This window comes from Hemitrygon akajei, chromosome 17 (genome assembly GCF_048418815.1).
Source record: "Hemitrygon akajei chromosome 17, sHemAka1.3, whole genome shotgun sequence".
In the NCBI taxonomy this organism is placed as follows: Eukaryota; Metazoa; Chordata; class Chondrichthyes; order Myliobatiformes; family Dasyatidae; genus Hemitrygon; species Hemitrygon akajei.
Window position 1 is genome coordinate 42,753,963 of NC_133140.1, and position 24,328 is coordinate 42,778,290.

A 24,328-nucleotide genomic window follows, 5' to 3' on the forward strand; every position below is an offset into this window, starting at 1 on the left:
GTAGAAGCCATGCATCTGTTCTCTATCTGAATTGTATTCTGTGTTGTGTGTTTACTCTGGTAACTAGTCACGAGTGGGTGTGTGGTAAGAGCAAAGGGAATAAGTTATGTATTCTTCCTTACTTCGTCGCAGTTAATAGCTTGGGACCAGTGGATGTCATATCATTTGTTGATCGCTCAATAATGCTCAATTACACTAAACTTTTACTTGGGTACACTTAGGTTTCATTGCTTCACGTTTGTATGTTTGCTAATTGCTATTAAAGGATCAAATAAAGGATTTGACTTTTCGAACCAGTATTACTGGAGTTGGGGGTGCGTCATGCAAGTATAACAAATCTGCAGGGTTGCTGGCAGTGGCAATTGTTTTGGTTTTGGTTTGGTGTTGCCTCAACAGCACACCCTACAGTCAACAGGGCATTTTTTAAAAATTGTTAGGCAGAAGCAGATTTTATGTGGTAATTCAAATTCAGTTAAGTGCTCTTCTCTTTAACAGCAATCGCAACAATGTTTTGCTCATGTTATCCAGTGTTTTGAGACAGATGTGGTCATCATAAATTTTTTAAAAAGGTCCTGATTCTCTGCCATAACTGCGATAGGATAATCAGCAAATCTTCTGGACTAACAGACCAAAGACCAAATATTTCACCGGATGTGCTGCTGAAATGTCTGCAGTGCATCCCCGTAAAAATTCATAACAATAAGCTCATTTTCTCACTGTACAAAAGGTACCAGAAGCTCCAATCCACTATGACTCAATTCAAGTAATGCTTTTATTATACATACCTTACAGTTGCAAGGTGTCAGTATAAGGAAATTAGTTATGACTCTCAAAAACACTCTAGTTCCAGTACTATAATCAATACACTTTTGTTGAAATAGATAATCAGCCCCATTTGAGCCATTAATGTCAATTTTTGGGCAGGCAATGGAGGAAAATGGGAAAGCTGTCTTACCACCAAATCAATATCTGTCTTTACCATTTTTGTATCAGATTGGACACTGGAATATCCATCACATGCTGAAATCTCAAAATTCATATGTAGTTATTGAATGATACAAATATACTGAATAAGGTTCCAAATATCTAGTAGTGTTTTATTATTATTGGCTTAAATTGCAAATTGATAAATGCTATCAACATGGTAATTAGAGAAGCATGGACTAAAGATTGGTAATCACACAGAAGACAGACTTGGAATAAATAGCCTTTCTCAGGTTAGAGAAATGTAACTCATGGCGTGCTCAAGGATCAGTCTTCATTTTCAATTATATTTATACCAAAAGCTTGAAGGAGACAATGTATGAGGTATTCAATTTTGCAGATGGCATGAAAATAGATGGGAGGGCATGATGCAATGGGGATATTAGAGCTCTGACACAGAACATAGATGGGTTAAGTAAGTCGATAAAACTTTGAGTTTCATGTGGGAAAGTGGGAAATTATGCACTTCAGTGAGACAAATCTAAAAGGCAGACTATTACCTTAATAGAGAAAGAATACAAGTGCAGAGGGATTTAGGTGTACACAATGTGAAAGGTTAGCAGGCAAGTGCAGTAAATGGCATTTGACTTTCATTTTAACAGAGTTGGAGTTTAGAAACAGAACTATTCTAACAATTGAATGGGATATTGGGAATAACATGGTGCCATTGGAAGCAGTCCAAAAGAGAGTTGATAGGCTAATTCAAAGGATGAGATTACTGGGTTATCACAAGAGGCTAAAGAAATTAGATCTATATTCTTTGGAGCTTTGAAGAATGAAGTGTAAACTTATTCAAAAGATGCCAAGATCCTTAGGAAGCATGACAAGTTACATATCAGAATCAGAATCAGACTTTAATCGCCAAGTACCTATGCACATACAAGGAATTTACTTCCGGCAGATGTTGTCTCTCTGCTCATAACAATAATAATGATAAATATCAATGAAAATATAGATTATACATACAGGTAGTGCAATCCAAGTAATAGTTAGCCGACAGTTAACCGGCAGTTAACTGTTCAGCAAAGTGACCGCAGTAGGGAAAAAACTTCTCCAGTGCCTATTAGTCTTAGTCTGGAGGGATCTGAAGCGCCTACCAGACGGAAGCAGATCAAACAGTCCGTGCGCAGGATGGGAGGAGTCCTTTATGATGTTCCCCGCCCTCTTCTTCAACCTGGAAGAGTACAGGTCCACAATAGAGGGCAGGGAGGCTCCAATGATGCGCTTGGCAGTCCTCACTGTGCGCTGTAGTCTGGTTCTATCCTGCTTGGTGGCGGCTCCAAACCACACAATGATGGAGGTGCACAGGACAGACTCAATGACTGCAGTGTAGAACTGCAGCAGCAATTCCTGAGGCAGACCGTATTTTCTCAAGAGCCGCAGGAAATACATCCGCTGCTAGGCCTTCTTCAGGATGGAGCTGATATCAAGATATTTCCATTTTTTGGGAGAATTTCAAACTAAGGGCACAGTTACAAGAACAGAGGCTGGATATTTAAAACAAAGTTCCATAGGAACAACTTCTCGCGGACAGTGGTGAATCTCTGGAATACTTATGGAGCCAGATCAAAGGTGTACTGAAAGCAAAAGTAGAGAATATTTCTGAAAAGAGGGAATTGGGGCCCGTGCAGAACTGGTACAGAAGTGGAAATGAAGCTGGGGCAAATCAGGCATGATTATACTGAACAGCAGAGTAGGTTTATGAGACTGACATGCCTCTTCTTGTTCCATTTTCCAATATTCTTGTTATCATATCTATGAGGCACTTCCTCAACAACAAAAAGCTCTAAATGGCTGACTTAACTGCAAACAAAAAATGGAACTATTCTTTAACTGGTTTCTGAGTTTTAAAAAATGTCAGAAGGCCTTCTGTTTTATTTCCTTCTATGGAGCATTCATCAACAGGCTGAGGAGAGGTGCAGAAACTGAGTAAATATTTAATACAAGTTTCCCTTATTTGCAGCTCCTTATGGGAAGAGAATAACATTTACAGTGCAAGATGGGTGGGGAAGGTTCTCATTGCTCAATATGGGTATTTAAAAAGTTGTGTACAATCTAGGAAAAGAAAGTAAACTAGATGAAAATACGAAAAAAAGCTTCTAATATTGTAAAAGTACAAGATGAGACTGCTGAATTTTATAGTGTTAAATGTACTGAGAAACTATTTTCTTTTGGCAATGTCACAACATTCTAATGGAGGTGGAATGTACCCTATGATAATTTTCTTCCTCAAATTCAAATCTGGATTACCCTTTGCCAAATTTTAGCCAACAACTTAAGAATCTGGAAATACATGGTTTCATACTTTGGTAAGTTGTTAATTTCAAACACTGTAATAATCAACTGGATTCCAAGTTAAAAATGGCAGCCACACCTCATTAAGTTGCTGCAGTCAAGTTAACACTGCAGTATTGTGGAATTGTCTGTGCACACTTTTTTTTAGAAAGGGAAGTAGCACTGAAAGTCTGTGGACTTTAAGATGACACTGACCAAATACATGGGATGTAGTGCCTATAAAAAGCATTCATCCCCCCACCCAGAAGATTTCATGTTTTATTGTTATATAACATTGAATTTAGCTTTTCTGACACTGCTCAACAGAAAAAGGCTCTTTCACATCTAAATTACTTACAAATGTAAAAAAAAATTGATAGCTCAAGTATTCACCCCCTTAAAGTCATTATTTATTAGATACACCTTTGGCAGCAATTATAACCTTGAGTCTATGTGGATAGGCTCCTATCAGCTTTGCACATCTGGACACAACAATTTTCCCCATTCTTCTTTACAAAACTGCTCAAGCTCTGTCAGATTGCATGGGGATCGTGAGTGAACAGCCCTTTTCAAGACCAGCCACAAATTCTCAATTGGATTGAGGTCTGGACTTTGACTTGACCATTTCAGAACATTAACGTTGTTGTTTTTAAGCCATTCCTGTTTAACTTTGGCTTTAGGTTTGGGGTCATTGTCTTGCTGGATAACAAATCTTCTCGTAAGTCATAGTTCTCTTGCAGACTGCATCAGGTTTTCCTCCAAGATCTTCCTGTATTTTTCTGCATTCATTTTACCCTCTACCCTCACAAGCCTTCCAGGGCCTGTGCTGAAGTGGAGCATTCCCACAGCATGATGCAGCAATCACCATGCTTCACAGTAGGGATGGTGTGTTTTTGGTGATGTGCAGTGTTAGGCTTATGCCAAACACAGCGTTTAGTTTGATGGCCAAAAAACTCAATTTTGGCTTCATCAGACCATAGAACCTTTTTCCAGCTGAATTCAGAGTCTCCCACATGTCTTCTGGCAAACTCTAGCTGAGATTTCATGAGAGTGGTTTTCTCTTTGCTACTCTCCCATAAAGCTGCAATAGTAAGCACCCTGGCAACAGTTACTGTACGTGCAATCCCTGCCATCTCAACCACTGAAGCTTGTAACTCCTCCAGAGTTGTCATAGGTTCCTTGGTGGCCCCCCCTCACTAGTCCCCTAACTGCACGGTCACTCAGTTTTTGAGGATGGCCTGCTCTAGGCATATCTACAGCTGTGCAATATTCTTTTCATTTCTTGATGACTTACCTGTACTCCAAGAGATATTCAGTGACTTGGAAATTTTCTTGAATCCATCTCCTGACTTGTGCTTTTTAATAACCTTGTCAATGAGTTGCTTGGAGTGTTATTTGTATTCATGGTGTAGTTTTTGCTAGAATACTGACTCACCAGCAGTTGGACTTTCCAGATACAGATGTATTTGTACTACATTTAATCGAAAGACTGTAACAGTACACTAGTGATTTCCATTTAACTAATTATGTGACTTCTAAAACTAATTGGCTGCACCAGTGATGATTTGGTGTGTCATATTTAAGGGAGGTGAATGCTTATGCAACCAATTATTTTGTATTTTATATTTGTAATTGATTTAGATCACTTTTTAGAGATCTGTTTTCATTTTGATATGAAAGAGTGTTTTTCTGTTGATCAGCGTCAAAAAAGCCAAATTAAATCCACTGTGATTCAATGTTGTAAAACAATAACACATGAAAACTTCTGGGGCGGGGTGAATACTTTTTATAGGCACTGTTATTTGTCACAGGATCCCATTGACAGTTGGAAGTCCAATCCCAATACAGCCAAAGGTAGACACACCATGGAGAAAACCCAACCGATTATGCTTTGGTGATCTATGTTACCATAACTTTCTGAATGTTCAAAATTGATTGCGTATGTTGATAGCAAACTGAAATTAGGTAACTGGTGAAGATCAAAGTGTCTTCAGTGTGTCATGGTAGACATAAGGACCTCATATGATAAGCAAGGTTTTGTTCTACACGCATCACAATTCCAGCAGCTGAAACTTTGGGTGAATTAAGAGATTTGCAATTGTGGTTATGAAAGAAAATAAATATTTTGCATTGCTGTTAAAGGATTACCAGTGGTACAAGGGGGTAGGCAGCAGCTTGAGTATATTATGGAGGTGAGATTACCAAACTTCTAAGTTGAAGTCTTTGGAGCATAATTCTATGCTGGGATGAGAGAAGAGTGCATAATAACTCAGCAGCATTCAAACTGCTAGGCTTGTGCCAAAGTACTGCGAGTGTTGGATTCATTCTGGAAAAAAAAATTGGCAGCGTGCATAGGATATTAATTACATACAGGTGCAGTTTTAAGGAAAGAATTGGATGATATAATCCTGTGCTGTTTACAAAAAGTGCAAAGCATGAAAATTCTTCTTTCATAATTTACTCCATTTTCTTGCAATTTTAAAGGGTGAATCATATGTTTTGCCTCAGAAGTATATTATTCCCCCTTGTGGTTACTCAGTGTAACCATATCAGAAGTTCCTATTTAAGCATTATTTGCATACAATGATTTAATTTTTAAAATCCTGAATTACCAATTAATGGAATTCATAGTTAATCAGACTGCACATCTCAAATATTTAAATAGTTACTCAAGGATGTTGTAACATGTAGTTGAGGAGCATGTAAATCATTGGCCCTTTTGCTGGTTATAAGAAAGTAAATGTAACCATTGTGAATATGTTGGAACATAAATGCTGAGGTGATTTTTTCTGGCAGGAGACTCCAATATTAGATGTCACTCTCAAAAGGTTCAGCAATTTAGGACTGAGATTAAGCCATTTCTCCTCATTTAGAGGACTGTGATTCTTTGGAATTTCCTACCAGGGTCATTTTGAGTGTTCAGTCCTTGCACGTACAAGACTCAGAGCAAAAGGTTTACAACTTTACTGGGAATCAAGAGAAATGGGATTAGGGTGAGAACATCATCATTGATGTAGAAATTCAAATTTATTGAATATTGATTGGACTCAAGAGTATAATTTATCAGAGAAGATTAAAATCCAACACAACCGCTATATTACATCTGTTTCAAGGTCCTTTCTTCATATGTCCAAAACCATAGTATCAAAGGGCTAATAAATCACAACCATCAGTGTTTCCCAACCTTTATTTTATCACTATACATGCTAACCTATCTGATCTTTCAATCCAAGATTCTTCCTCACAACCATCAAAATTTTATTATTCTCTCCTTTTCTATTTTCTCTGTGTTTTCCCTCCAATTTTACTTGTGCTGGGACATTTAGTTTCCAATCTTAGTAACCATGAAATGGTTGTGTTCTGATATACACCAATTCAAAAAAAATGGAAATAGATTTTTGATCTAAAAAGATTTACCTCACAGTTAGCCATGTTGGAACACACCTGCCACAGTTTTTGACTACTCATGTAATCTGTCATTAGCTCTTTGATGTTATACATCTCCACTAATTACAATGCCACCAAACCTTATGCCATTATCCAATTAAAGTATACAATTCCCTATTGTCTTATCAAAATAATTAAATAAATGGTAAATATAGTACATGGGAATAAGATTTCAACATAAGCACCATTTACAGTTTATCGTCACGGTAAAAACACCATTTAAAGTAACAAGGTTGTTTTGTATACTCAATAAAATGATTTCACATCTCCCTATTTCAGACAAAATTATCAATTAAGGTGAAGAACAATTTCAGAAGGGACCTACCTTTGAAATTGGGATTCAGCAAATCTTTACGGTGAGAGCAAAGCAGTGCGTTCCCAAATACCAAGTCAATCACACACAGCAGAAGATGATAGGAATTAACAAGGTCATCACTAATCATGGGAAAGTTTCCTAAAGAAGCAAGAAATGATATATCTAAATATATTTTGAACACAAACATTTCCATGATATCGTTATAATGATTTTACCTTTATATTTTTGGCATAGTTTTCTGTGATATAATTTAATTATTGATCAATAATTCCTGAACTTGGAAGAGGCTGAAAAGCCACATCATCACTTTGGAAAAGAAAACATCTTTTTCTAAGCAAATAAGGTCACTTTTGGAAGTTCCATCAATCTAATTACCACCCCTTAACTCTGATTTCATAACAATAGACATAGAAGTTTCCAACAATGAACCAAAGCCCAAGTTCAACAAATGCCATCAGATTTTTGAAATAACAATTGAAAATAGAAGACACACTATGCCTACCAGGTAGCTAAAACTAAAATAAAAGAATGCCAATCAAGAGGGTTTGGTTGATCTGAAAATCTAACTCATTATTATTATGACAGGCAGAACGGAGGCACGACTGGTGGAGCCACCACTTCACTGCATCAGTGACTGGGTTTCGCCATTACCTCAGCAACTGTCTGTGTGTCTGAGGACACAGGTCTCAAGTATGAAGGCCAGGAGTACACACAGTTTCATCCAAATGCTTTAGTTTCCACCCACATCCCAAAGACATGCAAACTGGAAAGTTTAATTGGCCACTGTAAATTGCTCCTTGGTGCATTGATGAATGGTAGAAACTGGTGGGATGTGGGTAATGTGGGTGCTTAATATACAGCATAGATTAGTTCATCAAAGGGTATGCTTTCATGCTTATGGCCATGACACAATAACCAACTGGGTTTTTCAATCTGAATTTTCTTCTCCCACAGGGAGAATTTGAGCAGCATCCTTAAAGGCTCAGGCATGATAAGAGAGTACAATACATAGTTCTGCATCAAAGTCCAATCTCTTAAAGTTGATGCCATGATAGAATGGTTAAGCGATATATATTGGATCAAACATCGTGTTATTAACGTAGCAACCATTCACAATAAACGAATCTCAAAAATGAACATCTGCTTCACTGAATGGCACATGGTCTTACTCCATAAAATAGTGTAGCTACTACAAACACTGGTATATGGCACCTGCTCTTTGTTAAAAAATAATCTTATGAGTTACTAAGTTATTCATAGTTAGTTCAAACAATTTTTTCTTTATTTCATAAAATAATCAAATTAACTTGTGTAACCTGTTCAACTCACGTATCAGCAAGTTTCATTAAAAACACAACTACTGCTTAATGATCAGAAAATTTCCATGATGCACACTTGCCAAGCTGATTATTTCCTCACTCTCAATGGGTTGTAAAATTCCACTACAGAACTAAGAAAATAACCCCCCCCCCCCCCCCCCGCCAATGTACATGAAGCAGCACAGGAAATGTGTGGTTCTTTTGACCACAAGCATTTCAACGATCCATACCGGAACCAAGGTTGGAACTTTGCATTTTTGATATTGAACACCTACCACCTGTGTGTGCATAGTAAAATCTGGAGTCACGGAAACATGACTAAATAGGGAAGCAGGAATAATGAATTCAGGACTGCAAACCACCAAGAAAAAAAAATCTAGTTGCAAATTAGCTTAAAACAAATAAAAATTAAACTGAAATACATAAGGTTAAAAGAATTATTGCACCCTAATAGCACAGGGGTACTTAAGTACAAGTGGAAAAAGTTAACATCCACAAGTAACTGTAAAACAAGAGTTTTGTGCTCAAACTTTTTGAAAAGACATTTGAATCTTGAAATGTTATTGTGCCATTTGCTTTCATAATCCTGAACAAGCATGGTCTTTGTATTTTTGCTGATCAGATCTGCTAAAGCAGGGGTGTCAAACTCATTTTAGGTCACGGGCCGGATTGAGCAAAATGCAGCTTCATGCGGGCCGGATCAGTCGGACGCGTGCGAACGCAGCTTTTGTTGCCTCCGTTTTTTCAGCCTGCTTTCATGTGTCTCAGTCTCTGCTATAACTACAAAGTGTTTCACTTTACAAATTCCGTTTCTTATGAAGAAGACTGCCGAGCAAGACTGCCGAATAAACACTAAAAACCCTGAAAACCTGTACCTGAATAAACTCAGCATTAGCCATGTCATACGCCATAGGCGCTTCGATTACTGGGGCCAGCTTTAATAGTAGTTAGATATTATCTCGCGGGCCAAAGATAATTCCACTGCGGGCCGGATTTGGCCCGCGGGCCTTGAGTTTGACATATATGTGCTAAAGGATGATGACTCAGCTTGCTTGTATACCAACAAGCTGATCAAATTGTGGTGTAGCAAGCAAGTACCTCACTTATGGACACTTCAGGTGCAGCTTTTCAATAGCCAGATGCTGACAGGGGTTACGGCATTTGACCAAGTACTGAGGTAAAGTAATTTAACCTTGCATCTCAAAATATGCTTGCCAATGTGCCGATCACAAAACCACTGCTTCCATTTTAATGGGGTACCAAAGGACATCACATCAACTAGCCCCAATTCTACAAAATAAAAACTCTTCCACTCAGTCTAGCTACAGCAGCTGATATGTCATTCCCATGAAAGGAAAATGATCAAGACAATGAGGATGAAGGAAGAAAATAAAGAGAGTCTTGAGATATGAGCAATAGGCATAGTAGACCCACCGCCTTGCCCCACCAGAGACCTAGGGAAAGGGCTCAGAGGGCTATGGGCCTAATGCAGGCATTTGAGACTAGAGGGAAGATGCTGAGGTTGGCATGGGTCATTCAGCCCAAAGGGCCTGTTTCTGTGCTATATTACTCTAATAGGGTTTCTAGATCTGCTCAAATTAGTGGACATACCGTAGTTTGAAGATAAAAGGTTTAAAGGAGATCCAAAGAAACCCCCCCAACAAACCTCCCTATGGTGGTTGGAATCTGGAACGTAAAGGGTGCAGACATTTCTACATTGAACAAGTATCTGGATGAGCACTTGAATGATAAAGCATGAAACCAAATGGGATGAGTACAGCCTATTGGTCAGCATGGATATGAATGGTCAAAGGGCATACTTCTGACCTGTATAACGTGGGCAAACTAGTTAAAGTGATCAGTCTAACACATTCTTTCCTTTACATTTCTGATGTGCAGTAAATACAATGTTATTTGTTGCATTTTAAAAGATAGAGAAACAAGCAAACTCTGCAAGAATAACCAATTGCAATATTAACTACCGGTAAATCGCAAATAGATGTTGTGGCCTAAAAGACACACTTAACACTTCATACAATACATTGCTTTGTTCTTAGAAAACAGCACATCTCATTTAATGTAGGTAGCTATATCAAATGTTTACTTAAAAATAATCAATTGAACTTCATCATTCGTTTTACAAACAGAACACCAATTATTTAAATCCTTAAGTGTGACTTACTCATTTCTACAATATAAACACAATAAAATCTGCAGGTGCTGGAAATTCAGAGCAACATGCACAAAATGCTGGAGGAACTCAGCAGGTCAAGCTGTAGCTACGGAAAAGAGTAAACAGTCGATATTTTGGGCCCTTCTATCCTTCTTTGGGACTGACAGGGAGAGGGGAGATGCCTGAATTAAAAGGTGCGGGGAAAGAGGCTGGCTGGAAGGTGATAGGTGAAGGGCTGAAGAAGGAGGAATCTGATCAGACAGGAGAATGGACAGTAGGAGAAAAGGAAGGAAAAAGGAATCTGGGGGAAGTAATAGGCAGGTAGTAAGTAAAAGATCAGAGTGGGGAATACTCAAAAGGTGGGGTAGGTGGGGGGGCGGGGGGGGGAATTTTGTTCACCAGAAAGAGAAATCAATACTCATACCATCAGGTTGAAGTGTACCCAGATGGAATACAAGATGTTGCTCCTGCGCTCTGAGGGCGGCTTCATCTTGGCACAAGAGGAGACCATGGATCAACACGTTGGAATACGAATGGGAATCAGAATTAAAATGTCTATAGAATTTCTACAGTAACTTGTTTTAAGGTGTGACCACACATCATTCCATTGTGACTTCTGCAGACATCAGAGGATTGTTTTGCATACTAAGCATCCTCCCCCCTCCACTGCCCAGAACATGAAGGACCAATGCACAAGGGAAACTGAGCTCAAAGAACTGATGCTTGCCTTGAGAAGATAAGGTTCTAAATGTCTTATGCTTCATGGAACTACTTGGACTTTCAAGTATATGGATAAGACTAGTCCAAGTCCCAAAAGATTTGCTGGGTCAAATTTAGACATTGTAGAAATTGAAATTAAAGCAATTTTGTCTATTATCCTTTTGTCCTTTTATCTTTTATCACCTCCCCCTGGATATGCCTATTGCAGATGCATTTTACAATGTAAATACTAAGACAAGGAAATCTGAAACCATTTCCTCTTCATTGTGCCTTGGAACTGAATACTCCCTGGGTACAACAAAGATGAAAATCTACTCCCCCTTCCATTACTAATCTGAAGTTAATTTGAGTTTACGTTATAACAAACATTCAAAGCTATTTATATTCAAGTAGCAAAATAAACAGCTAGTATAACAACAATAATATTCAACCAATACATAGCAAAATGAATCACGCATACTTACATGACCTTTGAAGTTACAGTACCTATACAATGCTTATTTGAGTAAAAAGGAAGTTGCAAGCACCAGGTTCCAAGTCACAGGGTGCATCATGCAGACAAGTCCAGACTTGCAGAGTCTGTGTTGTTGCCATGCTAAGTGACGCAAAAGTGTGGCAGTATAGAAACCGTAAACTATTCATATTGAACACTATCAGCCTGTTAGGCACTACTAACATTTCTATCTAGTACACAGGCAAAGAAACCAGTACACTGTATATATTGATTTCCGTTGGCAATTATTTTATATTTTATACAAAGGATAAAGTATACTAATTGCCACTGTTCTCCATCTCTGATACAAATCAGTCAAATTGTTGATGTGACAATGAAATAGAGAACAGACATAGCTGCAAGAAAAATATTTGGGTGTCTCTTCCTCAATACACAAAGAATGTATGCCCCAATAAAGGCAAACTGAGTGGAATAATTAATTACTCTCCAATACTCAGCAAATATGAATGCTTTCTTCTTGTAATTCAAATATTGTGCTAATTTTAGACTTGAATACTGTGTCATTGCCATTTGACACTTATTACAACCAGTTAATTAATTTAAAGGCAGTATATAGAAAAGGGTGCATTTTACTTTGTCACCATCCCATATTCAATCACACCAACAAATTACACCATCATTGAAATTTTGTATTCCAGGTGATATTTGGAGGGATGCTGAAGTAAATTATTTTAAATGTCATTTGCAAAACAAGCAACATTTTGTTGTGTATATTTCTGGCAACTCATAGTAAGCTAAAATATTGGTATTGAAAGGAATACTGTGAACTCCAAATTTCCAGAACTTGCTGATTAATGTAGGCCACATAGTATTTGCTTTCAATAAATGGCATCTCACCTTTACATCACATTGATGGGTCGGTAAGTAATTTTCTAATTATTTTTCCACAATAATGGATTATTAATTGGCAGTAATAAAGCAAACTGTTGGAAATAGTCAGGCCAGACTGCAAATGTGAAGAGATAAACAGTAAACCTTTCAGAATGATCACCTTTCATCAGAATAACAAATATTTAGAAATCAAACATGTTTTATATTGCAGAGAAAACAGAAGCAACACACAGAACAAAGGATTTATTTACAATTGCTTGGAGACAAAGAGAAATTCTATCCCACAAAGTGTGATAATGTTTGCTGAGAGAAGATGATGAAGGTTTATAAAATCAAACCTGATCTGTCTGAATGAAATTGGAAGAGAGAAAACAGACCAATGAGAGAAACAGAATTCTGAAATTGAACAAATTTTCCTTCAATGACGCACTTCCTCCAAGTCAAACGCAGAGCTATGCATCGCTCCAAGCCATATCGATCTCTCCTGGAGTTGTCAGAACGGTCTTTGTTTCAGTCCTTCTCTGGCCCCCTTACTGGTGATCTTTATGGTCCATTGATAACTGTATCAGCACTAGTTCCAGCTCTAGTACAGTTTTATCAACTTCCCATCCAATTTTCACCCAGCTCTCATTTTCCCAAAGTCTATTTGAGATTAAGCATTCCACTCTTTTTTGACTTCCCGATTGTCAGGTTAGTAGCTAGTTAATTATTACTAGCCTAGAACTCTTGATTAAATCTCTTTCCACCCTGCTTCCTTCAAGCTCATCATTCCTTTCTCCCAATTACTCCTGTTCCTTTTTCTTCCTCCAAAGCCAATTATTCTTGTTCCCTTTTACATAAAACGTGGCTTTTGTTCACCATCCTTTTCAGTCACTCCCTTACTTTTAATATCAGTCTTTAAACTCACCATTTAAGGAATTTCTCCAATATCCCAGGGACCCTGATGCTCTCACTGCAATGCAACAGCTCACATTTCTATTCTTTAGAGACACTAAATTGTGACAAACTTCTATAAATGTGTGGTGAAGAGAATACTGACTGGCTGCATTGCAGCCTGGATAGAAACACAAATGCTTTGAACTGAAAATCCTACACAAAGTGGTTGGTATGGCCCAGTCCATCATGGGTAAAGTCTCCTCATCCTTGAGCACATATATATGGAGCATTGTCACAGGAAAGCAGCATCCATCATCAGGGAGCCCCACCAACTAGGCCATGCTCTCTTCGCACTGCTGCCATCAGGAAGAAGGTACAGAAATCTCAGGACTCACACCTTCAAGTTCAGAAGCAGTTATTACTCCTCAGCCACCAGGCTCCTGAACCAGAGGGAATAACTTCACCTAGTTTCACTCACCCCATCACTGAACTGTTCCCACAGCCTATGGACTCATTTTCAAGGAATTTTCATCTCATGTTCTCAATATTTATTGTTTATTTATTTATTATTATTTCATTTTTTATATTTGCACAGTTTATTTTATCATTCTCTCCAGTGTTATTGTATCTTTGTAAAGTATTAGTGTGAAATCTGCACTGTGCTTAAATCATGGAGGTACAGGTAGTCCCCAGGTTACATACGAATTCCGTTCCTGAGTCCGTCTTTAAGTCGGATTTGTATGTAAGTCGGAACAAGTATATCCGGTATTATTTAGCGTCAATTAGTCAAACGTTTGTCTCAGTATATAGTATATATTTTACCTTTCTATGCATATAAAACACTTAAGAAATGTATGTATTCCAATAATTAACCCATTGCATTGCTTAGTAATCATTTTAGCTTTCATCGGGGCAGGGCCTTTCACATGCTCCATTATTCTTACCTTATCCGTTATCCTTTAAAATTGTTCCGATCATTGACTGACTGTAGCCTAACGCTTTTCCAATGACCGATGGCTTTTCACCTCTTTCCAAACGTTTTATTATTTGTACTTTATTTTCAATCGCAATCTACTGCAGGCGCCGGCTCCCGAGGTCCTCTGGGTCCTAAGGACCACAGCACTAATTCCCCGGGTCCTAAACTGCACTGCACTGAGACAGGTTAAATGGGACAAGTGGGGGCTGTGCTGGGGTTTGGGTATTTGATCCTCCACAATATTCCGCGTGGGAATTTAAACTGGAGGTGGCAGTGTTTTTTTTTTACGAGGTCAAGTTGCGAGCTCAACATCAACCTGGCACGGGAGCGGTCTGTCACTGCATCGAACCTCCGTTCTTGAGCCCGGCGTGCGCCACCAGCCGACTGGAACGGGGGGGGGGGGGGGGTGGAGGTCAGGGTGAATCTTACTAAGAAAAATTTAAGCCAAATACAAAGTTAAACACTCAACTCAGTGTCAACTGCAATGACTAAAAATGGCAGACGGTGTCGTGATCCGACTTAAAATGGCGGACAGCGTTCTCCTTCCTCGGTTCATAAGTACGAGCTGTCCGTAAGTCGGACGTTCGTAACTCGGGGACTACCTGTAATTAAAAACACTAAAAAGGACAAAGACTTAAAATACAGATATGCATGAAAGAGATAAATATGCAAATATGATTCAAGTTTATGACTCTAAACATTGTATTTGAAGTGGGTCCCTCCACCCAACTCACCCATGTTAACCATGGTGCCCAGCAAGCTAGACCTATTTGCGTGCATTTGCCCCATATACCTCTAAACCCCTCCCAGTCATGTAATTTTGGAACAGAAAATTTATTGCGGTTGCCAAGAAGTTATCTCTGCCAAGCTGGTGAATGCAATTAAGAAGACCACAAATAGCATGAAGGGAATTTATCACTGACAAAGACAGGCCTTGCTACTACTGAACATATAGAGACATCATCATGCTTTTTTGCTATATTTGCCAGCAGAATGAATAATCATGCACAAAATCTTTAGTTCATGGAATGGTAGGTAAATAACATTAAATGGTTAGAAATAAAACCAAAAATGTGAAAAGGCACAAGCTCAAAACATAGACCAAGCTCCAAACTGGCTGCTTTATTTTTATTAATTGGTTTTAAGATCACCAATACTTGACTAGAAGTTCTTATGCCCCCTGAACACCGTACTAGAATGGTGTGGATATGGTTGGGATAAATAGCTGTCGCTGCCAAATGTTGCACTACCTCCCACCACACGCCCATTTCAAAATGTGCTGTGTGAATTTCCTCTCTCAAGACTAGGCAATGCATTGGAGGGTACTGGTTCCTCTGTATAAATAGTGAGGTTGAGGGATTGGGGAGACCAGAGGGAAGATGATCAGGATATTTTGTACAATATGTTTGACTTTACACCAGGCTCGCTGAATGTTTCACATAAAAGATCAAGATTTCAGGATAGTAAAGACATTCTTAACAGAGTGCAATATGTTTGAACATCTTTCAATGGCACGAGTGATAAATTCCATCTCAAGGGCACTCGCATAACTTAGTTAAAGCCTGCAACTGAATGCCCTACAGAGAACCTCCTAAGACAGTACCAACTTAATACCAAGAATCCAGCTCAGATGGGTCCCATTCAAGCAACTTACAGAACCAGCTTTCCCTCATATCTTTTCCTCAAGTTTATGACTCCTACCGGACTCTTCTCCCCACATTCACTGGGCCTGAGCACTCTACACGCCAGCCTCTTGAACTGACTCTTATGCTAATGGTCGTTGCACTTCCCAATTATTACAGGACACCTTTTATAAACTACAGATTCTCACAGTTATCTTGACTATACAGTGCCGATATCTCTATATTTTGCTGCATTCATTTTACCCTCTACCTTCACAAGCCTTCCAGGGCCTGCTGCAGTGAAGTATTCCCACAGCATGATGCAGCGACCATCACGCTTCATGGTAGGGATGGTGTGTTTTTGTTGAAGTGCAGTGTTTGGCTTACATAGCGTTTAGTTTGATGGTCAGAAAGCTCAATTGTGGTTTCATCAGACCATAGAACCTTCTTCCAACTAACTTCAGAGTATCCCAGATGCCTTCTGGCAAACTCTATCCAAAATTTCATGTGAGATTTTTCCAACAGTGGCTTTCCCTTTGCCACTCTTCCATAAAGCTGCGACTGCTGAAGCACCCTGGCAACAGATGGTGTATGCAGTCTCTCCCATCTCAGCCACCGAAACTTGGAACTCCTCCCGAGTTGTCGTAGGTTTTTTGGTGGCCTTTGTCACCTAGTTTTTGAGGAAAGCCTGCTGTAGGCAGATTTAGAGCTGTGCCATTTCTTGATGATTGACTTAACTGTACACCAAGGGATATTCACTGACTTTTCAAGGAGTTGCTTGGAGTGTTCTTTTGTCTTCATGGTGTAGTTTTTGCCAGGATACTGACTCACAAGCAGTTGGACCTTCCAGATAAAGGTGTACTTTTACTACAATCAATTGAAACACCTTGAATGCACACAGTGATTTCCCTTTAACTAATTATGTGACTTCTAAAATCAACTTGTTGCACTAGTGATGATTTGGTGTGTCATATTAATACTTACTCAATCAATTATTTTGTTTTTTATATTTGTAATTAATTTAGATCACTTTGTAGAGATCTGTTTTCACTTTGACACGAATTTTACTGTTGATCAGTGTCAAAAAATGCCAAATTAATTCCACTGTGATTCAATGCTGTAAACAATAAAAGATGAAAACTTTCCGGGGGGGGGGGGGGGGGGCAGGCATGAATACTTTTTATTGGCACTTTAACTCTTCCCATCCTATCTCCTGTAAAAGTACTATTCACCTTTCTCAATTACTTCGCCTCCGCTGCATCTGTTCCCAGGATGCGATCTTCCTTTTCAGGACATCAGAGATGCCTTCTTCAAATAACAGGGTTTCCATTCCTCAACTATTGATGCTGCCCTGACCCGCATCTCCTCCATTTCATGAATATCTTCCTACCGCATTAAAAGTGATGAGTTCCTCTTGTCCTTAGCTACCACTCCATCAGCCTCCGCATCCAACATATCATCCTCTGCAACTTCCACCAACTCCAAAGGGCTCCTACCACTAAACATATCTTTACTCCTCCCTCAAGTTTCTGCAGGGATCACTCCCTCCATGACTCTCTTGTCCATTCGTTCCTCCCCATTAATCTCCTACTGGCACATTCACCTCCTCCCTCACCTCCAGTCAGGGCCCCAAACAGTCCTTCCAGGTGAGGCAACACTTCAACTGCAAATCTGCTGGGGTCATCTCTTGTGTCCAGTGCTCCCAATGTGGCTTCCTCTGCACTGGTGAGACTGGGAGACCACTTCATTGAGCACCTCCGCTCCATCTGGCAAAAGTGGAACTTCCTGCTGGCTAAATTTTAATTCCAAATCTCATTCCCATTCTGACATGTCAGTCCAAGGCCTCCTCTTGTGCTAAGATGAGGCCATCCTCAGGGTGGAAGAGCAACACTTTATATTCCATTCAGTTACAGTAGCATCCAACCTGACGGCATGAATATCGATTTATTCTTCCAGTAATTTTTCCCCCTTCCACTCCCCTCTTCCATTCCCCACTCTGGCCTTTTACCTCTTCTCACTTGCCTATTAATTTCCCCTTGATCCCTTCCTTTTCCCCTTTCTCCTATGTTCCATTCTCCTCTCCTATCAGATTCCTTCTTCTCCAGCTCTTTACCTTTCCCACCCACTTAGCTTCACCTATCACCTTCTAGCTAGCCTCCTTCCCCTCCCCCACATTTTTATTCTAACATCTTCTCTCTTGCATTTCAGTCCTGAAGAAGGGTCTCAGCCTGAAATGTTGATGGTTTATTTATTTCCATAGATGCTGCCTGACATGCTGAGATCCTCCAGCATTTTGTGTGTGTTGCTCCGGATTTCCATCATTGGCACACCTTCTTGTGAGTACTGCAGTCTTCATCTTCCCCTACTCTAAGGTACAACATACAATCATGGCGTGCTAAGTATTATACCCAGAGACAACTATTATCTGCACTTGACATCTTCCCTCATCAAACCCATCCACTCAGTTATCTGGTTCACAAACTTCCCCTCCTATTCCTAGGTTTCTCATGCCCCATACACAGCCCCCAATCTTACCAGATTTCCTTCCCACAATCATCACGACAGGAATGTGCAATAGGCTATGATCACTGAATCTCACTTACTGTGTCAACGTACACATTTTACCAGCTGGATATCCCTTTGGTATAGGAGTCTATTAGCACCTGCATTCAGACTTAGAACAATACATCAGAGAAACAGGCCGTTTAGCCCATAATGAAGTGAGTAATCAAATGTCCAACTAAACCAAGCCTTCTGTCTGCATAATTTCCTTATTCTTCCAGTTCCTGCACACTCATGGTCCTACCTAAGAGCCTCTTGAACATTTCTATCATATTTGCCACTTCTGCCACCCCAGGTAGTACGTTCCAGGCACCCACAACACTGTGTGTAAAAAAAGATGCCCCACACATCTCCATTGAACGTACCCCCTCTCACCTTAAATGCCTGTTGTCTGGTAATTCTAATTTAAATTTACAGAACCAGCTCTCCCTCATACCTATAGAAATCCCCAGGAAACAGACACTGGCTGCCTACTCTTTTATATACCTTTCTTAATTTTTGTACTTCCATATCTGTACTTCAGGATTATTTTCATCCAATATTTTATTATTTATAATTGTTGAATGTTGTTTTTTGTAGCATGTTGCATCAACACTCCACAAGTAGATTACTAAAACATGTAAGTATATATGGTAAAAGTGGATCCTTGATAAATATCCATCAGCTCTCCACTCAGTTTCACTCTCTCCAGAAAATCAACCTAAATTTGCCTAACCTCTCCTGCCATCTAATCCAGGCAGCATCCTGGTAAACCTCTGCGGCACAGTCTCCAAAGTCCCCATATCAGTCCTACTGCATACAATACTCCAGATGTGACCTAATCAAAGTTTTATAGCTGCAATATAACACCCCAACTCCTAGATTAGATTCCTTGACTAATAAAGGCAAACCTGCTCTACATTATTTACCACTCTATCAACCTGTGTAGCCAAGTTCAGGGAACTACAAGTTGGACCCCAACATGCCTCTGCACATCAACACTGTAAAGGGTCACGTCAATAACAGTAACATCTCTTTTACACTTGATCTCCAAAAGTGCAATACTTCACATTTGGCTGGGTTAAATTCCATCTGCCATTTCTTCACCCTATCTACAACTTACACTTAACAACACATTTTTTCAAAAGTATGGCTGCCTTTTTTGTTTTTGTTTATGATAGGCTGCTTGAAGCTGAACACAAATAAAATTTCACAGTACTTGTTTCAGGTAGGGATTTGGAGAAGCAAGAAATTAACTTTTATAAATATAATGTGCTTAATTACATAACAGTGCTGACGCTTTGCAATGGTTCAACTAAGCTAAAAATGTTTTGTTGATGATTTTCATTTGCACTCCATATCTGAGGCTTCTCGCTTAAGTGTTCAACAATAAGCAGCCAGTATTGATGGATTCCAGTTGCCCTGATACTGCTTCTCCATGACTGGAATGTCCTGGTAAAGCCCTTCACTATGTTTGTCACTGACAGTACCAAGATTTCCATGGAAGAAGTCTAGATGGGAATGCAGAAAATTAATCTTTAGCAACATGTGGCACTTCATGGTTTTGTATGTTAAAGCATGTTGTCAACCAGCTGCACAGTTTGATGCTCTGCAGTTCCCAAGAAAATTTTCAACAATATCCTTGAATGCCTTCCATGTGATTTTCTCCAGTCCCACTAGAAGTGTTCTTTGAATTGCCTGTCATAGATGACCTGTTTGATTTGTGGGTCAACAAAAATACCTCCTTAATCCTGGCATCAGTTATTCAGGGAAACATCTGTCTTAAATATCAAAATCCTTCACGGAGATTTTTGTGCCTGGTGATAGCAGGTTCTAACCTTGCACTCTTGAACCCAGTAACTCTGCTTCTGCCTTCGACAAACCCAAATGTCTGGCCAGATCATTTAACTCAGATTGAGTCATCAGATGAGAAGGGTTCAAAATCTATCTCAGTATCAGTGTCATTTTCCATTCCTGGCTCATGCATCATGGCACCTTGGTTCGCTCTGTATTGGCATTGTAGGTGGAGCATACCATAACATAAACCACAACACTTTTCCAATGGTTCATGTATTCCAAATTCACTGAAACTAGTTGTTTAAATGAATCTCAGAAAACAGAGACAAATAAGCACAGGCACTACAAGCAGCCAAAGAAATCCATTGTGACATAAGCTCGAGTTTAAAAAAAGTATTTGAAATTTTAAAAATGATCAAATCAAGAAAAACACCCTTTTTACATTTATACTACACTAACAGCAAAAAAAAGGGGGCTTCCGTCTTCAACATTCAAATATCTGAAGTTCCCGCACTATTTCAAGTCTCATGCCTGGATTTTAATTAGGTGTAAATAAGCACTTTATAAATCAGCACCAATAATTGTAGTTATAACTTACAGGATTAATTATTAAAATAAAGCCACAATCAAATTGTTATTTGTGGCATCCTGCTCCAACTGGAATGTGCAACTTCTGTTAGCTATCACTCTGTCCCAGTGACACTACACAATGTTAAAGCTGTACAATCCCAAAATAAAAAAAATTTCAAAAATACCAGCACTGACTACTGCAAGCATGAAAAGCTGATCACATTATGCGGTCTAACAACAGAAACCACGCCATTAATTCAGTAAGTTAGATGTTACGATCAATTTTAAAAGATTGGAGTAAACGGAGCAAGCAACATGATATGACTTCGTCCTTCTGTGGTGATAGTCTTTATTGAGAAATGCAAAATTGTAGCATGGACATACACCATGATTCTATGCAATTTCTTCAAAGCGATAAAAGCAGCAACAACAAATATGTCATAACTATGTTGAAAGTTTCCAGAAAATTCAGGCCCAATGTTGATCCACTGTGACATTTTCTAGTGAAAGATGAATAACCTGAGCAAAACCCCTTTTTATCATCTTAAAATTTGCAACTGAATACCATTAACAGGTTTTTTTGGGTCATTAATTATCTACTTGCAGAAGTTGCCGATGGGTTCCCTTACAAGGTCAGTTTCTAGATAATCCTGTTCACCAAGAAAGCCAATATTACACCAGCAAATGTAATCAAAACAGTGATTTTGAATGTCCAGATTTAAATTTAAGGAATCACTGAAGGTAACTGCAACCTTCATCTGAGAACAAATTACTACACATCTCTACAACCTCCATCAAGCCACAATAAATGAAGAGCTTTAGTGTTTAAATAACTGCAAAGTTTTTAAGCTTTCAACAATGTGTTTGATCTGGTTGTCAAGGTCATTGCTGACTATATTACAATATTTTTTAGTGGAATTCAGTTAGCTGTTCAAAACCTTACCATGTGTGGGATAATTCACTTTATAGTCTATAGCACACCAGTCTGAAACAGTTCATTAACTATTCAAATTAGCTCTATTATACTTTCAAAATAAATGATTTACTTGCTGGATAAGAATAAAGGCCTAGAAATTAGTTTGCACAATCCAGAGGGGGAATCAAAATCAGTGTTGCCCTTTTATCCAGAATAAAGAAGTTTTGCAGTAGTTGTTGAGGATTTCATTTGGGTGGAAGAAAACTGGGCATGAGCATTTGTGCACATTGCAGGCTTCCCCAAAATTCATGTATTCAGAGGTTGCATTCATGTCCTATAGGTACCTCCCCAGGAACTTCCTGCCAGTAGCTCCACACAAAGAGCATGATTGCCAGGAGCACTCTTCTTCACCGGCCTGTGCAGATCCTGCATTTCTCATTCTTTCCCATCACTGCAGCATATATTCATTGGCAACAGTGTTACTTTTATCTTGATAGAATATAAACATCTTTTTATTTATCACCATCTCCTTGCAGAAATTGTGACAAAGATCACAAGCTGACCATGTCAAAAATCTGTAACACATCAACAAGAAACTGCACTGAAACTGACCCTGCCAATTTCACCAAAGAGAAACCTGACGACATGATTCTGGAAATTTCACAATAACTGATGTTCTCATTCTTTATGCAGCTATCACACACAACATCGAAATGCCACAGAGTGCTCTCTGAATAGCACAAGAAAAATGTTGTTAAACAATTTCACATTCCTAAGGTTATGAACTTATCAGAAGTATCTAAAGTGGTAAGAAAAATTATGAGTAGTTAAGCTGTAGTTCCAGAGTGCCATTAAAACTACCGTATGTTCACAGATAGATTGCAAAATACAAAGCCGACACTAGAATCCAGTCAACCAACTCAGTCACAGGACTGGGAAGGAAAAGAAACCCTGGAAGCCATTGGCACATGTTACAAAATTCATCTTTTTCCTTCCCAGTTTCTTTCCAGAGTTCAAGATGTTCAATAAAGAGATTGTTACTTAGTCTAATCATAATTGATTTCACAAAAATGTTGGTATATTTCAACTAAGAGCTGGCAGCAAATAACATTTGAAAAATTCCGTGAACAGATGACATGCTAGCCCTTGAGGATAAGTAACAAAGCCTGGGGAAAAATAAATGGGGAAGTGGAGGAAGAAAAGCTATCATTAAATCTGGATGTGAAAAAAGGTGAAATTTTAGATTATTTTAAAATCATACAAGAGAAGGCATGTTTTCAATATTAAGCTTAAGCAAGCTTCTTACTTAATTCTCTAATATCTGGCAAGGGGTTTTTGTTTTATATGGAACTATTTAGTGAATCTTGATGCTGAATCAGTAGGTTTAAAGGGAGATGCTCAGAGATAACCGATGACGGACATATGTAGATTAGTGTTGTTATAAGGGTCCACTGCACTGCAGAGTAATCAAAAACTCTCCCTAACCAAAAGGTTCCCAAATCTTTTTGCCTCTTGTTTTCCTTCAGTCAAGTCTCAGTCTATTGACTAACTGATCAACAATGATTGCTCTTAGTCCACAACTCCAATATGTTGCATCATGCAATAATATACTGTATATAGGATAATAGAAGATAAATGAAATAGATTTGGGAATCATCAGAAAAGAGGCCAATGCTAAAACCATTATCTTTTAAATTTTTAACAAACTAGTTGTTTGCATAAAAATTCAAGTTTTTAAAACAACAATCTTTTACTTCTAAAACTTGAAGTTTTAGAAATACTGCTTATTCCCTTTCTCTTCAAGAGAACAGGAGAAAATAATTTAACACTAACTACTACAGTTTAAGTTATCGGAGTCGTGAGGTGTATGTTTTCACAGCTGTACTGCAATGCCCAGCACTGAGTTTTATTATAATTTACACACGCTTATTATGAAGATTTGGCAACTGTCCAACAATCTTCAGAAAAATTGAAAGCGAATAACTGAATAACTATCATGTTTATTTAATTTGCAGTTAAAATCAGCAGGAATTCTATGATTAGAAGTCTTTTGTTTCTTCAATCTCCACCCCCCCCCCCCACCCCCCCAAGTAGTGCTTGGCTAATGATTTTAAAAGATGTTACTACCTGACTTATTCTCAGATGCATAAAAAAGAAAATATGTTGGCTTTGTTTTTAAACTAATTCTCCTTGTGCTGTGGGTTTTCCTTTTTGCCTGCTTCAACTCAAACAAGATTTAATTGAAAATGCAAAACACTTAAAGCCAAGGTAAAGAATTTACTCAAAGTCAACTTAAGAAATCCTCACTATGTAATTAAAGTTGCAAAAATCTAACATATTACATAGTGATATTGGTGCTTTGCAAGCCCCAACATGCAGTTTATATACAAAAGATTATTGCTTTTCCAGTGCAAACCTCTTTGATTTGTGAATGTTCAAATCTAAATGGGCT

At 38.7% G+C, this 24,328-nt stretch overlaps 1 protein-coding gene across 5 annotated transcripts in view; it reads right to left on the bottom strand.

Annotated features, from left to right (window-relative positions):
- rbl2 (retinoblastoma-like 2 (p130)) overlaps nt 1-24,328 on the bottom strand; it is a 134,006-nt gene that overhangs the window by 84,583 nt on the left and 25,095 nt on the right. For all 5 annotated transcript variants that reach the window (XM_073069999.1, XM_073069997.1, XM_073070000.1 and 2 more), the window contains exon 5: nt 7,031-7,159. In XM_073069999.1, coding sequence (XP_072926100.1) covers nt 7,031-7,159 — 129 coding nt within the window. The remainder of the gene's footprint in view (nt 1-7,030; nt 7,160-24,328) is intronic.